General features: G+C 49.4%; 1 protein-coding gene across 1 annotated transcript in view; it reads right to left on the reverse strand.

The window, feature by feature from the left end:
• Positions 1-12557: 12557 nt before the first annotated feature.
• LOC106701448 (protein CD300H) overlaps positions 12558-15141 on the reverse strand; it is a 29131-nt gene continuing 26547 nt past the window's right edge. Inside the window, exon 5 of the mRNA XM_014482266.2 lies at positions 12558-13180. Coding sequence (XP_014337752.1) covers positions 13048-13180 — 133 coding nt within the window. The 3' untranslated portion in view covers positions 12558-13047. The remainder of the gene's footprint in view (positions 13181-15141) is intronic.

Raw genomic sequence — 15141 nt, forward strand, 5'->3', positions numbered from 1 at the left:
CAGCCCTTCTGGAACCTTCTTCCCGTCCCCCGCTGCTGGCCCCCCACTCACCCAGCTCCAGCCCTGCCCCTCCCCTCCCCCAGGAAGGGCTGACCAGTCACCTGGGAGCTGGAGCAGCAGCAGAGCTGAAGGCAGCCACCCGGCCCTGCCCCTCGGGGTCATTTCCCCGGCAGGGATGCCACCTGCAGCAGCGCCAGGCCCCGGGCAGGTACAGGGTCAGGCCTCCTCAGGGGATTCCCTCCCGATGCCCACTTCTGCTCCTCTGGGCCTCTCTGCTCCTGGTCCAGCCCTGTCCCTGGTCTCCACAGTCCTCCTGGCAGCCAGTACTGAGCTGCGTGCAGAAATCTCGGGGTGAGGAGCAGAAGGGCCGTGCAACGCCAGCTGGTGACCCCCGGCTTCTCTCAGTCTCGTGACTGGACGTCCGCGGTCACCTTCTGAGGATGAGCGGCCCACTCTGCTCAGCCCACAGCTGCCCCTGTGGGTCTCATGCGCGCCCCCCAACACCTGGGCCACGCTGGGCTCTTTCTCCGAGGTGCGTCCCACCCTTGGTGATACATCATTTCCTCTGTGGTCAGGGTGGATGGCTCCGGGGCAGGTGCCAGTTTCCTCCATCCTCCCTGGCCTGGGTGGTGACCACAGTGGGTCTGTGTCCTGCCAACCTGCAGACCCAGGCACCCGTGAGAGCGTGCTTCCAGAAGGTCCTGTCTTGGGTCCAAGAGCAAATCCCATAGCCCATGGCTTCCCTCCCAGTGTGTCTCCTGGATCCCTGACACAGACGGGGAGCCGCTGACCCCAACCCTCCACGTCCCTCACTTTTTACTCTTGAGAGTGGACTGTATCGTGAGCCTCAGCACAGAGAACTGAGTGTGAGCGAGGGCAGTTCAGTGGTGAAAGATGCAAAGGGGAAAGCTGGGACCCAGGGAATCTCACTCCAGCCCTTTACCCTCCACCCAACAGCGTGGAGGGGGCGGCTGTATAATATGGGGGCGGTCTGCCCGAAGACACCCGAGCTGGCCTCTCTTTAAGTTCGCAGTGATGAGCAGAGATGCAGAGAGGGGGGTGGTCCTTCCCAGGAGGTGGGCAGGCAGGTCTGTCCTCACTCAGAGTGACTCGTCCTCATGACGTCATGGTTTAGGGTCGGTTTCCCCTGGGATTGATAGGCAGGTCGGTCCAGGTACAGGGTCATCTCACCCACCTTATGCGTTTCTCCACCTTTTCCTGCAAAAGCCAGGTCTACTGATTTCCTCCTAAACACTCTCTTCCCAGATCTGTCCCTCTTCTAGACTGCCTTATCAAGATCAGAGGCCACAATAATCCTGGAACCCAAATCCTGTAGTCTTGGATTTCTCGAACTCTCCCTCTTTCTCCCTCCTCTCCCTCTGGCATTACAATAGCCCTCTCTCCCGACAACACTGTGATTACAGCTGTCTCCATCTCGATCCTCCTGTGCCCTTCCTGTTTGCATGCTCTACCTCGATAAGAGAACTTAAGCACCAGTTTAGAAAGAACAAAATAGTGTTGTGTGCAGCAATATGAACGGACCCGGAGGATGTCACACTGAGTGAAGTAAGTCAGGGAAAGACAAATATCATGTATCATACATGGAGTCCAGTTGTTTTTTTAAATGATATAAATAAACTATTTACGAAACAGAATCAGACTCACAGGTTTCAGAAACAAACTTACGGTGTACCAAAGGAGAAATGTGGGTGGGGGTAGGGATACGTTAGGGGTTTGAGCTTAACAAACACATAAATACTCTACGTAAAATAGATAGCCAACAAGGATTTACTGTGTAAAACAGGGAACTCTGCTCAGCATACTATAATAACCTATATGGGAAAAGGATCTGAAAATGAATACATGTATGTGTGTAACTGAATCACTTTGCTGTACGCCTGAAACTAACACAACATTGTAATTAATAAACCTTTTATGAAAGAATTTAAAAACCAAAACATGGAAATAAAAAATTAAGTCATGAACACACATGCAAAATCAAAATGTGAAATTATGCTTCAGAAAGTTTGCTTGATTTTGGCGGGGGCGGGGGGGTGGAAATTGATCATTTACCGGTCTTTTTCATGTAGTAAAGAGTACATGGATAAACCTCACCTATTCCCAACTACCTTCCCCACGAATCAAAAGGTAGACAAACTGCATGTGTGCGTGTTCAGTCGCTCAGTTGTGTCTGACTCTTTGCAGCCCCCTGAACTGCAGCCCACCAGGCACCCCTTTCCATGGGATTTCCCAGGCAAGAATACTGGAGTGGGTTGCCATTTTCTTCTCCAGGGGATCTTCCTGACCCAGGGATCGAACCCGCATCTCCTGAGTTGGTAGGCAGATTCTTTACCGCTGCGGTACCTGGGAAGCCCAAGCAAACTGGCCAGAAGCATATCATAAGTGACGGTGTCAAGACCCGAACCCAGATTCCTCTGGCACAACAGCCCAAGTATCTCCTCACCATATGGTGACTCTGAAGGGGAAAGAGCCAGGGGCCAGCAAGAGGGAGAAGCACAGTCATCAGAGCCAGGAAGCAGAAGGGGAGGTTTGTTGGTCACCATCAGATCAGATCAGTCGCTCAGTTGTGTCCAACTCTTTGCGACCCCATGAATCGCAGCACGCCAGGCCTCCCTGTCCATCACCAACTCCCAGAGTTCACTCAGACTCACATCCATTGAGTCAGTGATGCCATCCAGCCATCTCATCCTCTGTCGTCCCCTTCTCCTCTTGCCCCCAATCCCTCCCAGCATCAGAGTCTTTTCCAATGAGTCAACTCTTCACATGAGGTGGCCAAAGTACTGGAGTTTCAGCTTTAGCATCATTCCTTCCAAAGAAATCCCAGGGCTGATCTCCTTCAGAATGGACTGGTTGGATCTCCTTGCTGTCCAAGGGACTCTCAAGAGTCTTCTCCAACACCACAGTTCAAAAGCATCAATTCTTCAGTGCTCAGCCTTCTTCACAGTCCAACTCTCACATCCATACACGACCACAGGAAAAACCATAGCCTTGACTAGACGAAACTTTGTTGGCCACCATGGTAACCTCAATTGAGAAACCTGATCTGGACTGTTTCCTACACCTTCTCCACCCACCAAGATCTCTCCCTTCTCACTAACTTCCCCAGGGAATCTTCCTTTCCAGAAAAACATTTCTTGAGCCGAAAGCAGTTTCTGCCGGCTCCTGGCTGTGCTGATTGGTTGGAAGAATCAACACGGGCAACGGCAACAGTAATTCAGGAAATGCATCTGGTTTTCTGTAGGGGTTCCTGTTGTGATGGTTAATTTTATGCATCAACCTGCCTGGCCACAGAGCACCCAGATTAAACAATTCTGGAGGTGTGTGTGAGGACGTTTCCCGGTGAGATTAGCGTGGGCGGGGTGGACTCAGTGAAGCAGGTTGCCCCTGCCCAATGTAGGCTGTTGTAGTTCAGTCCCTAAGTTGTGTCCAACTCTTTGCAACACCATGGACTGTAGCACGCCAGGCTCCTCTGTCCTTCACTGTCTCCCAGAGTTTGCTCAGATTCATGTCCCACTGACTTGGTGAGGCCATCCAACCATCTCATCCTCTGCCACCTCCTTCTTCTTTTGCCTCCAATCTTTTCTAGCATCAGGATCTTTTCCAATGAGTAGGCTCTTCGTGTCAGATGACCAAAGTATTGGAGCTTCAGTGTCAGCATCAGTTCTTCCAGTGAATATTCAGAGTTGACTTCCTTTAGGATTGACTGATTGGATCTCGTTTGATCTCCCAGGGTAGGCGGGCATCCTTTAGTCGGTCCGATGAAGTTAGCCTGACAGGTGGAGGAACAAGGTATTCAGCCCTTCCTGCCTGGTTGCTTCCTATCCTTGGCACTTCTGTTTCTCAAACTTTTGACCTTGGCGTGAACTATACAGACAGCAGACGGTGGTATTCCCAGGTGAGCCAGTTCCTTATAATACGTCTCTTCATATGCAAACATCCATTGTTCTGTTTCTCTAGAGAGTGTTGACCAACAAAGGTGTGTATCTGGCCCTGTGGGAATTTCCTTCTTCAACTCTCAAGTCTGCACATGAAGACCTAACTCAGAAAGATTTCCTTCGAGGACTTGACAACACGGATCCCAAACCTCTGTGAGGGAAATAAAGCTGATACTCCTGATCCACTCCCCTTCAAAGAGCAATTACGTGGCTTTAAGCTCAGGCGGTAAAGAATCCGCCTGCAATGTGGGAGACCTGGGTTCGATCCCTGGGTTGGGAAGATCCTCTGGAGGAGGGCATGGCAACTTTCCTATGGAGTGACATCCCCACCCCCTCTGCAGACATTCCCCGGAGCTGATGAACTGTTTGTGTTTCAGTGGGCTCCTAGAGAGACATGTAGAGCAAAAAGCCTGAAGTGTCAAGTGGAGCATTAAATAGCATAGGAACCAACCACAGAGTTAATTTGATAGGGACAGAGTAAAGGGACAAAGTAGGTGATTAAATAGTCACCCCACTAGGGATTGTAAGTAGAAAATAAATGGGTGTGGGGGCGGGGGTGAAAGTGAAAGTCGCTCAGTCATGTCCGACTCTTTGCGACCCCACTGACTATACAGTCCATGTAAATCTCCAGGTCAGAATACTGGAGTCAGTAGCCTTTCCCTTCTCCAGGGGATCTTCCCAACCGCAGGGTTCGAACCTAGGTCTCCCACATTGCAGGGGGGATTCTTTACCAGCTGAGCTACAAGTCTTGTAATTTCATGATTACTCATGAAAACAGGTTTGCTTAACCACAAAACCAAGCAAGCTTGCTTAGCAACAAAACCTCCCAAAAATAAAACGATGGTGGCATGACCACATCCTGTCCAGTGAGATCAGTAATTAATGATCTCTGCACACATAAAAAAACAATAATTTGTGGACCTAGCTTGACCATGTAGGGACAAGAAAATTCCACTACTCAACCTGGAGGAGATGATGATGGAAGCACCACGTCTACGCGAGGAAGACAAAGTTCTCCTCCCCCTCCCTTTTCCTTTGATTATAAAACTGTTGCCCAGTTAAGTTCTCAGGCGTGGTATCTCTCAGCCACCCTTTTGTAAACCTCACAAGCATCCTATTCTAATAAATGATTTCTTATCTACCACTTTGCCCTCACTGAATTCTTTGCACTGAGACATAAAGGACTGTGGTACAGAGCTCTTTGGAGCCCGCTGGACGACACCTAACAGTTTCAAATTGGTGCCGGCGCACTAAGCGCGGCCGAGAGGAGCTACCCCACGTCCAAGGTCAAGGGCAGCGGCCGAGAGTGCCAGGCTATGACAGTGCAGGAATGGCCAAGATGAGCTACACCGCATCCAAGGTCAGGGGGGGCAACGAGAGGAGTTACCCCGCGTCCGAGACCAGGGTCGGTGGCCGGGAGGACCAACCCCACGTCCAAGGAGCCGTGGCTGCGCGGGTGCAGGAGGGCCTAGAGGAGCTATCCCACGTTGAAGGTAAGAAGGGCGGCGGTGAGGAGATACCCCTCATCCAAGGTAAGGAGCAGCAGCTGCGCTTTGCTGGAGCAGCCGTGAAGAGATACCCCACCCCCAAGGTAAGAGAAACCCAAGTAAGACGGTAGGTGTTGCAAGAGGGCGTCAGAGGGCAGACACACTGAAACCATACTCACAGAAAACTAGTCAATCTAATCACACTAGGACCACAGCCTTGTCTAACTCAATGAAACTAAGCCATGCCCGTGGGGCCACCCAAGACAGGGGGGTCATGGTGGAGAGATCTGACAGAACGTGGTCCACTGGAGAAGGGAATGGCAAACCACTTCAGTAGTCTTGCCTTGAGAACCCCATGAACAGCATGAAAAGGCAAAATGATAGGATACTGAAAGAGGAACTCCCCAGGTCAGTAGGTGCCCAATATGCTACTGGAGATCAGTGGAGAAATAACTCCAGAAAGAATGAAGGGATGAAGCCAAAGCAAGAAGAATACCCAGCTGTGGATGTGACTGGTGATAGAAGTAAGGTCCGATGCTGTAAAGAGCAATATTGCATAGGAACCTGGAATGTCAGATCCATGAATCAAGGCAAATTGGAAGTGGTCAAACAGGAGATGGCAAGAGTGAATGTCGACATTCTAGGAATCAGTGAACTGAAATGGACTGGAATGGGTGAATTTAACTCAGATGACCATTATATCTACTACTGCGGGCAGGAACCCCTCAGAAGAAATGGAGTAGCCATCATGGTCAACAAAAGAGTCCAAAATGCAGTACTTGGATGCAATCTCAAAAACGACAGAATGATCTCTGTTCGTTTCCAAGGCAAAACATTCAATATCATAGTAATCCAAGGCTATGCCCCAACCAGTAAGGCTGAAGAAGCTGAAGTTGAACGGTTCTACGAAGACCTACAAGACCTTTTAGAACTAACACCCAAAAAAGATGTCCTTTTCATTATAGGAGACTGGAATGCAAAAGTAGGAAGTCAAGAAACACCTGGAGGAACAGGCAAATTTGGCCTTGGAATACGGAATGAAGCAGGGCAAAGACTAATAGAGTTTTGCCAAGAAAATGCACTGGTCATAACAAACACCCTCTTCCAACAACACAAGAGAAGACTCTATACATGGACATCACCAGATGGTCAAACCGAAATCAGATTGATTATATTCTTTGCAGCCAAAGATGGAGAAGCTCTATACAGTCAGCAAAAACAAGACCAGGAGCTGAGTGTGGCTCAGATTGTGAACTCTTTATTGCCAAATTCAGACTTAAATTGAAGAAAGTAGGGAAAACCACTAGACCATTCAGGTATGACCTAAATCAAATCCCTTATGATTATACAGTGGAAGTGAGAAATAGATTTAAGGGCCTAGATCTGATAGATAGAGTGCCTGATGAACTATGGAGTGAGGTTCGTGACACTGTACAGGAGACAGGGATCAAGACCATCCCCATGGAAAAGAAATGCAAAAAAGCAAAATGGCTGTCTGGGGAGCCCTTACAAATAGCTGTGAAAAGAAGAGAAGTGAAAAGCAAAGGAGAAAAGAAAAGATATAAGCATCTGAATGCAGAGTTCCAAAGAATAGCAGGAAGAGATAAGAAAGCCTTCCTCAGCGATCAATGCAAAGAAATAGAGGAAAACAACAGAATGGGAAAGACTAGAGATCTCTTCAAGAAAATTAGAGATACCAAGGGAACATTTCATGCAAAGATGGGCTCGATAAAGGACAGAAATGGTATGGACCTAACAGAAGCAGAAAATATTAAGAGATGGCAAGAATACACAGAAGAACTGTACAAAAAAAGATCTTCATGACCCAGATAATCACGATGGTGTGATCGCTGACCTAGAGCCAGACATCCTGGAATGTGAAGTCAAGTGGGCCTTAGAAAGCATCACTACGAACAAAGCTAGTGGAGGTGATGGAATTCCAGTTGCACTATTTCAAATCCTGAAAGATGATGCTGTGAAAGTGCTGCACTAATATGCCAGCAAATTTGGAAAACTCAGCAGTGGCCACAGGACTGGAAAAGGTCAGTTTTCATTCCAATCCCAAAGAAAGGCAATGCCAAAGAAAGCTCAAACTACCACACAATTGCACTCATCTCACACGCTAGTAAAGTAATGCTCAAAATTCTCCAAGCCAGGCTTCAGCAATACGTGAACTGTGAACTTCCTGATGTTCAAGCTGGTTTTAGAAAAGGCAGAGGGACCAGAGATCAAATTGCCAACATCCGCTGGATCATGGAAAAAGCAAGAGAGTTCCAGAAAAGCATCTATTTCTGCTTTATTGACTATGCCAAAGCCTTTGACTGTGTGGATCACAACAAACTGGGGAAAATTCTTAAAGAGATGGAAATACCAGACCGCCTGACCTGCCTCTTCAGAAATTTGTATGCAGGTCAGGAAGCAACAGTTAGAACTGAACATGGAACAACAGACTGGTTCCAAATAGGAAAAGGAGTACGTCAAGCCTGTATATTGTCACCCTGCTTATTTAACTTCTATGCAGAGTACATCATGAGAAACGCTGGGCTGGAAGAAGCACAAGCTGGAATCAAGATTGCCGGGAGAAATATACATAACCTCAGATGTGCAGATGACACCACCCTTATGGCAGAAAGTGAAGAGGAACTCAAAAGCCTCTTGACGAAAGTGAAAATGGAGAGTGAAAAAGTTGGCTTAAAGCTCAACATTCAGAAAATGAAGATCATGGCATCTGGTCCCATCACTTTATGGGAAATAGATGGGGAAACTGTGGAAACAGTGTCAGACTATTTTTTTGGTCTCCAAAATCACTGCAGATGGTGACTGCAGCCATGAAATTAAAAGACGCTTACTCCTTGGAAGGAAAGTTATGACCAACCTAGATAGCGTATTCAAAAGCAGAGACATTACTTTGCCAACCAAAGTTCGTCTAGTCAAGGCTATGGTTTTTCCTGTGGTCATGTATGGATGTGAGAGTTGGACTGTGAAGAAGGCTGAGCGCCGAAGAATTGATGCTTTTGAACTGTGGTGTTGGAGAAGACTCTTGAGAGTCCCTTGGACTACAAGGAGATCCAACCAGTCCATTCTGAAGGAGATCAGCCCTGGGATTTCTTTGGAAGGAATGATGCTAAAGCTGAAACTCCAGTACTTTGGCCACCTCATGTGAAGAGTTGACTCATTGGAAAAGACTCTGATGCTGGGAAGGATTGGGGGCGGGAGGAGAAGGGGACGACAGAGGATGAGATGGCTGGATGGCATCACTGACTCGATGGACGTGAGTCTGGGTGAACTCTGGGAGTTGGTGATGGACAGGGAGGCCTGGCATGCTGTGATTCATGGGGTCACAAAGAGTCGGACACGACTGAGCGACTGAACTGAACTGAACTTCACTAGGGAAAACTATAATTAATAAAAAGTTGTGTGCTTAATCGCTCAGTTATGTCTGACTCTTTGAGACCCCATGGACTGCAGCCTGCCAGGCTCCTCTGTCCATGGCAATTCTCTAGGCAAGAATACTGGATCGGGTTGCTATGCCCTTCTCCAGAGGATCTTCCCAACCCAGGGATCAAACCCAGATCTCCCACATTGCAGGTGGATTCTTTACTGACTGAGCTTAAAGACAAGTAATTACCTGTCTTTGAAGGGGAGTGGATCAGGAGTATGAGTTTTATTTCCCTCTGGGTTTCAGGGTCTCTCTAAGTTCCACAGAAACCTGGAGAATAAGGTAGATACTTTATAAAATCAGTTCAGTTCAGTCACTCAGTCGTGTCCGACTCTTTGCAACCCCATGAATCACAGCACGCCAGGCCTCCCTGTCCATCACCAACTCCCAGGGTTCACTCAAACTCATGTCCATCGAGTCGGTGATGCCACCCAGCCATCTCATCCTCTGTCGTCCCCTTCTCCTCCTGCCCCCAATCCCTCCCAACATAAGGGTCTTTTCCAATGAGTCAACTCTTTGCATGAGGTGGCCAAAGTATTGGAGTTTCAGCTTCAGCATCAGTCCTTCCAAAGAACACCCAGGACTGATCTCTTTTAGGATGGACTGGTTGGACCTCCTTGCTGTCCAAGGGACTCTCAAGAGTCTTCTCCGACACCACAGTCAAAACCATCAATTCTTCGGCGCTCAGCCTTCTTCACAGTCCAACTCTCACATCCATACATGATCACAGGAAAAACCATAGCCTTGACTAGACGGACCTTTGTTGGCAAAGTAATGTCTCTGCTTTTGAATATGCTTTCTAGGTTGGTCATAACTTTCCTTCCAAGGAGTAAGCGTCTTTTAATTTCATGGCTGCAGTCACCATCTGCAGTGATTTTGGAGTCCCAAAAAATAAAATCTGACCCTGTTTCCACTGTTTCCCCATCTATTTCCCATAAAGTGATGGGACCAGATGCCATGATCTTAGTTTTCTGAATGTTGAGCTTTAAGCCAACTTTTCACTCACCTCTTTCACTTTCATCAAGAGACTCTTTAGTTCCTCTTTACTTTCTGCCATAAGGGTGGTGTCATCTGCACATCTGAGGTTATGTATATTTCTCCCGGCAATCTTGATTCCAGCTTGTGCTTCTTCCAGCCCAGCGTTTCTCATGATGTATTCTGCATATAAGTTAAATAAGCAGGGTGACAATATACAGGCTTGACGTACTCCTTTTGCTATTTGGAACCAGTCTGTTGTTCCATGTCCAGTTCTAACTGTTGCTTCCTGACCTGCATATAGGTTTCTGAAGAGGCAGGTCAGGTGGTCTGGTATTCCCATCTCTTTCAGAATTTTCCAGTTTATTGTGATCCACACAGTCAAAGGCTTTTATTCAAAGCCTTTTATTTTTTGAAGCGCTTAGAGTCTCAAAAAAAGGAGCGATGCCAAAAGAAGATTATAAAAATTGCAGTGTATTTTAAATGCGCCAAGTTCACAAACTGACTTTCTGTTAACTTTCTGTTACTTTCTGTTACATAAAGTAGAATTAACTGGCTATAAAATGACTACTGGATTAAAACTTAATTTGCTGATGCAAGTTCGTGTGCCCGACACACAGTGAGGCCAAACAAACTGGAAAGTCAGAGTCCAGAGGAAAGGAAGTTTCATTGCAAGAAGAGGAGGCCTAGAAAGCCTTGGGCTCCCTGAAAGACTTTAGCAAAGCATTTTTAAAAGCCAGGTTGCCAGGGGGTGGCGGGTGTGCGGTCGCCAGGTCCCCCACGTTCCTCTGATCGGCTGGTGAGGGGGAGCAGGGGGTGTCACAGGGGTTCCATCCACCAGTACTGAGCCTCCAGGAGGCCTGGGGCCTGGTGCTCATGGTCTTCAAGTAGTCAACATCTTCCCTTTGGTGGGGGGTTTCCACCTCTGCAAAACAGCTCAGGAAATGTGCATCACATACTATTACCTAGGTACTTCAGAGAGGAGCTAAAGCAGGGGATAAGGGGGAAGGCCTGACCACCCCACACACAGCCCCACCCTGGGAAGGCCCCATAGGGCCCTGCTCATTTATATATCTACTGGTGGTTTGATAGGAATAGCAGCTTCTCTCACTCATGGGCGATACAAGGAAACACTGACAGTCGTCACCACTTCAAGTTCCAAGCGAGTAGACACGTCCAGCCGGAGAAGGCAATGGCACCCCACTCCAGTACTCTTGCCTGGAAAATCCCATGGACGGAGGAGCCTGGTGGGCTGCAGTCCAAGGGGTCGCCAAGAGTCGGACATGACTGAGCGACTTCACTCTCACTTTTCACTTTCATGCATTGGAGAAGGAAATGGCAACCCACTCCAGTGTTCTTGCCTGGAGAATCCCAGGGACGGGGGAGCCTGGTGGGCTGCCATCTATGGGGTCACACAGAGTCGGACACGACTGAAGCGACTTAGCAGCAACAGCAGCAGCAGCAGACACGTCCAGCAGGGGGCGCTGGGTCTCTCCACTCCTCCCAGAGAGAGAGAAATCCCGAAGAGCAGTTAGGGAGCTGCTGCTCAGGGAAGCTGAAGATCCGACCCCTGGATGTCTGGGTCCTTGTCTGGTCGGTCCCAGGGTGGGAAGGTGACCCCTACTCAGACAGCTCAGGCTGACGAGAGGGAAGGGGCTGTAGGACTCAGCCTGGAGAGGAATGGCTGTCAAGATGCAACGGGTCTTGTTCTGATACTCACGGTGGCCAGGATCAGATTCAGCAGCTGAGAGGCAATCCGGTTAGAGTAGAATTGTTCATATGTCCTTGAAGGAGTGAAGCTCTGCAAGAGGCCACTAGCACCATCTGGTGGTGGGCTGAAGAACTGCCACAAGTGTGCCCTGGTGTGTGCCGACTTGCCTCAGTCGTGTCCGACTCTGCGACCCCATGGACTATAGCCCACCAGACTCCACTGTCCATGGGATTCTCCAGACAAGAATACTGGACTGGATTACCGTGCCCTCCTCCAGGGGATCTTCCCGATCCAGGGATCAAACCTTCATCTCTTACGTCTCCTGCATTGCAGGCGGGTTCTTTACCACTAGCACCACCTGGGAAACCCGAGTGGTTGCCTTCTATTTTCGCCCTTGAGGTCAGGAAATAGAGACGCCACATCCACCCAGCACGGTTTCCGGCTGACCTGGGGCTCGGACACGGGGGATGGGTCCCAACGAGGTCAACTGCACCTCTACCCGAGCTCCCACTTCCCAGAGAGCAAGAGGCTGTGTTGCATGGAGACTGTTTTTGATGCTGGCTGACTTAGAGGAGATCACCCGGCTGGAGAGAGGGGGTTGTCACAGCCCCTGCTCCTTCTCGACCCAGGCCTTTGCCTCTGTCCTGCCCGTCCACCTCCCCCCTCCTCCAGCAAGCTGGAGGCTCTCATCCGAGAGGTCGTCTCTGCCCTCCTGTCGCCCCATCCTCTGAATTCTGGTCTGTTTTTTTCTCTGTAAGGCTTTTTTTTTTTTTTTTTTTATGTGAACCATTTTTAAAGTGCTTATTGAATTTGTTACAACATTGCTTCTGTTGTTTATGTTTTGGTTTTTTGGCCATGAGGCATGTGGAATCTTATCTCCCTGACCAGGGATCAAACCCTCACCCCCTCTATTGGAAGGCAAAGTCTTAACCACTGGATCACCAGAGAAGTCCCCACAATGCTTATTATAAACCAGTGTTATATCTTTATTTTTTTTTTAAAACTCCCATTAGAATATAAACCCATGTTTTAATGATTGCTCTCTCTCCGACACCTAGAAACATGCCAGGCTCTTTGTATTTGGTGAGTGAATGAAGAAATGAAGAGTTGAGAATCTACTCCTGGGGGAAAGGAATGCAGATGGGCAAGATGGCAGAAAATCAGGCCCTGGGGTCCCCTGACGAGCGGTGGTGCTATACCTGGGACTCCCTCCTAGGGAATGAGGGGTTCTGGGTGCCCTTGTGAAACGCTCTTCCCAGTTCTCCCCAGCCAAAAACCAGGCAGGTGAACATCATATAGACACTTGTATATGTGATATATTTCATTAAACTTTTTAAAGTTGGTTTTTTTTTTTTTCGAGTCTCTGGATATAAGGTGAAAAGCAACATGAAGTTCAAGGTCAGTTCTTCTCTAGTCTGAGCAGCTGTGTCTCTGGACAGGATATTGATGGTGGGGGGGCGGGGCTGCAGGTTGTCTTGGTCAGACTGGTTCTGTCTCCCCACAAACTGCCCACTGAGGCCTGTTGACCCAGAGGGCAGCACCGAGCATGCCCAGGAGCAGGGGCACCTTCAGGAAGACCAGGAGCAGGAAGTGGGCGCTGCCCAGCAGGGGCCTGTGGGAGGATGCGGTGACCGGTGGTAAGTTTCTGCTTCAACAGGAGGCCCAGGCCCCTCCCCCAGCTTCCTCTGTGCTCAGGTCCCATGGCCTCAACACTCAAAATCAAGGTCCAGTCTGGTTGGTATTGAGGCTGCACTGGGTCTTAGTAGCGGTATGCGGGATCTTTAGTTGTGGCAAGTAGAATCCCTAGTTCCCTGAGCAGGGGTTTAATCTGGGCCGCCTGCATTGGGAGCGTGGAGTCTTAGCCACTGGACCACTGGGGAAGATCCCACTCACCCTCAACAACCGCGTGGGAGAGCATCTGTTCTGTTTAAATGGGTCCGCAGTCTCAACCACAACGACCTCAACTCCTCGCTCAGCCCATGGCCAGTTCTCTCACCTCTGGGTCCCAGGACCTGCCCTCACTCCAGCTCCTCACAAGTCCCATGTCCTCTTCCCATCCTGAGCCTCTGCTTAATTGCTCTGCCTCCCCGGCCCTCCGCCTGGCTCCCAGCCTAAGGCAGCCCTCCAGGGTCACCTCCAAGATTACACTGGGCTCCTGTGGCCAACCCTGTTGGTACCCCACCTCATGCCCTCCTTGCCCACATGACCTCTTGGCTGCTTGGACAGTACTGAGCCCACCAGTGGTCTCCCACATCCTTGGCTTGAGGGCGATCTCTGGTTTTTGGGGTGTGCGTGGCTTCCTGCACCAAGCAGGCCAGACATGCTATAGAATCCCCTGCCTGGACACTCCTCCAGGCTCCTTCTTGGTGGGCTCTCCCACTTCTTCAGGTTTCTGCTCAAGTGTCACTTTTTCTGAGAGGCCGTCCCTCACCACTCTGTATGAAAACCGCCAGCCTCTCCATCTTCTCCCACCGTGAGGACCAGTGTGTGGACCACCACCCTGGCTTCCTCACTGCTCTGTGGGACCAACCCAGGGGATGCCCCACAGAGTCTCTCTGAGGGGGAGTGAGCCCCGTTGCTATGGTGACACCTCTTTCGCTGGTGTCTGCTTCACTGGCGTTCCCTGCTTCCCTGTTCCCTCACCATTATTCCTGGGATCTACTCGCCAAAACGTGTCTTAGGATCGAGTTTGAACAAACCTAAACCAAGACAATCTCTTGGTTATTTGTTTTCACTGAGCATCTTGGTAGCCTTCATTATGCCCGTCATCTTCCCAAACATCTCTCACCCTACCCTACACACCCGCTTCATTTGCCTCACAGTGATTGCCATTAACTGACATTTCCTCTATTATTTATCTATCATCTATCCAAGTATCTACCTCTCCATCTACCCCTATTATCTATCATATATCTATCCATCCCGTCACATATCTCCATCTCTACCAACTATCCTCTGTATGTATCTATCAATCATCCATCCATATCTATCTATATTCATCTATGTATGTATCATCCATCCATCCATCTATCCATCTGTCCATCCATCCATCCATCCATCCATCTATCCATCTGTCCATCTGTCCGTCTGTCCACCCATCCATCCACCCATCCATCCATCCATCCATCCACCCATCCATCCATCTATCCATCCATCCATCCATCCATCTGTTCACCCATCCACCCATCCATCCATCCACCCATCCACCCATCCACACATCCACCCATCCACCCATCCATCCATCCATCCATCTATCCATCCATCCACCCATCCATCCATCCATCCATCTGTTCACCCATCCACCCATCCATCTATCCATCCACCCATCCATCCATCCATCTGTCCACCCATCCATCCATCCATCTATCCGTCCACCCACCCATCCATCCATCCATCCACCCATCCATCCATCCGTCCATCCGTCCATCTGTCTGTCCATCCGTCCATCCGTCCGTCCACCCATCCACCCATCCACCTATCCATCCATCCATCCACCCACCCATCCATCCACCCATCCACCCATCCATCCATCTATCTATCCATCGGTCCATCTGTCCATCCATCCATCCATCC

Source organism: Bos mutus, chromosome 19 (assembly GCF_027580195.1).
Source record: "Bos mutus isolate GX-2022 chromosome 19, NWIPB_WYAK_1.1, whole genome shotgun sequence".
Classification (NCBI taxonomy): Eukaryota; Metazoa; Chordata; class Mammalia; order Artiodactyla; family Bovidae; genus Bos; species Bos mutus.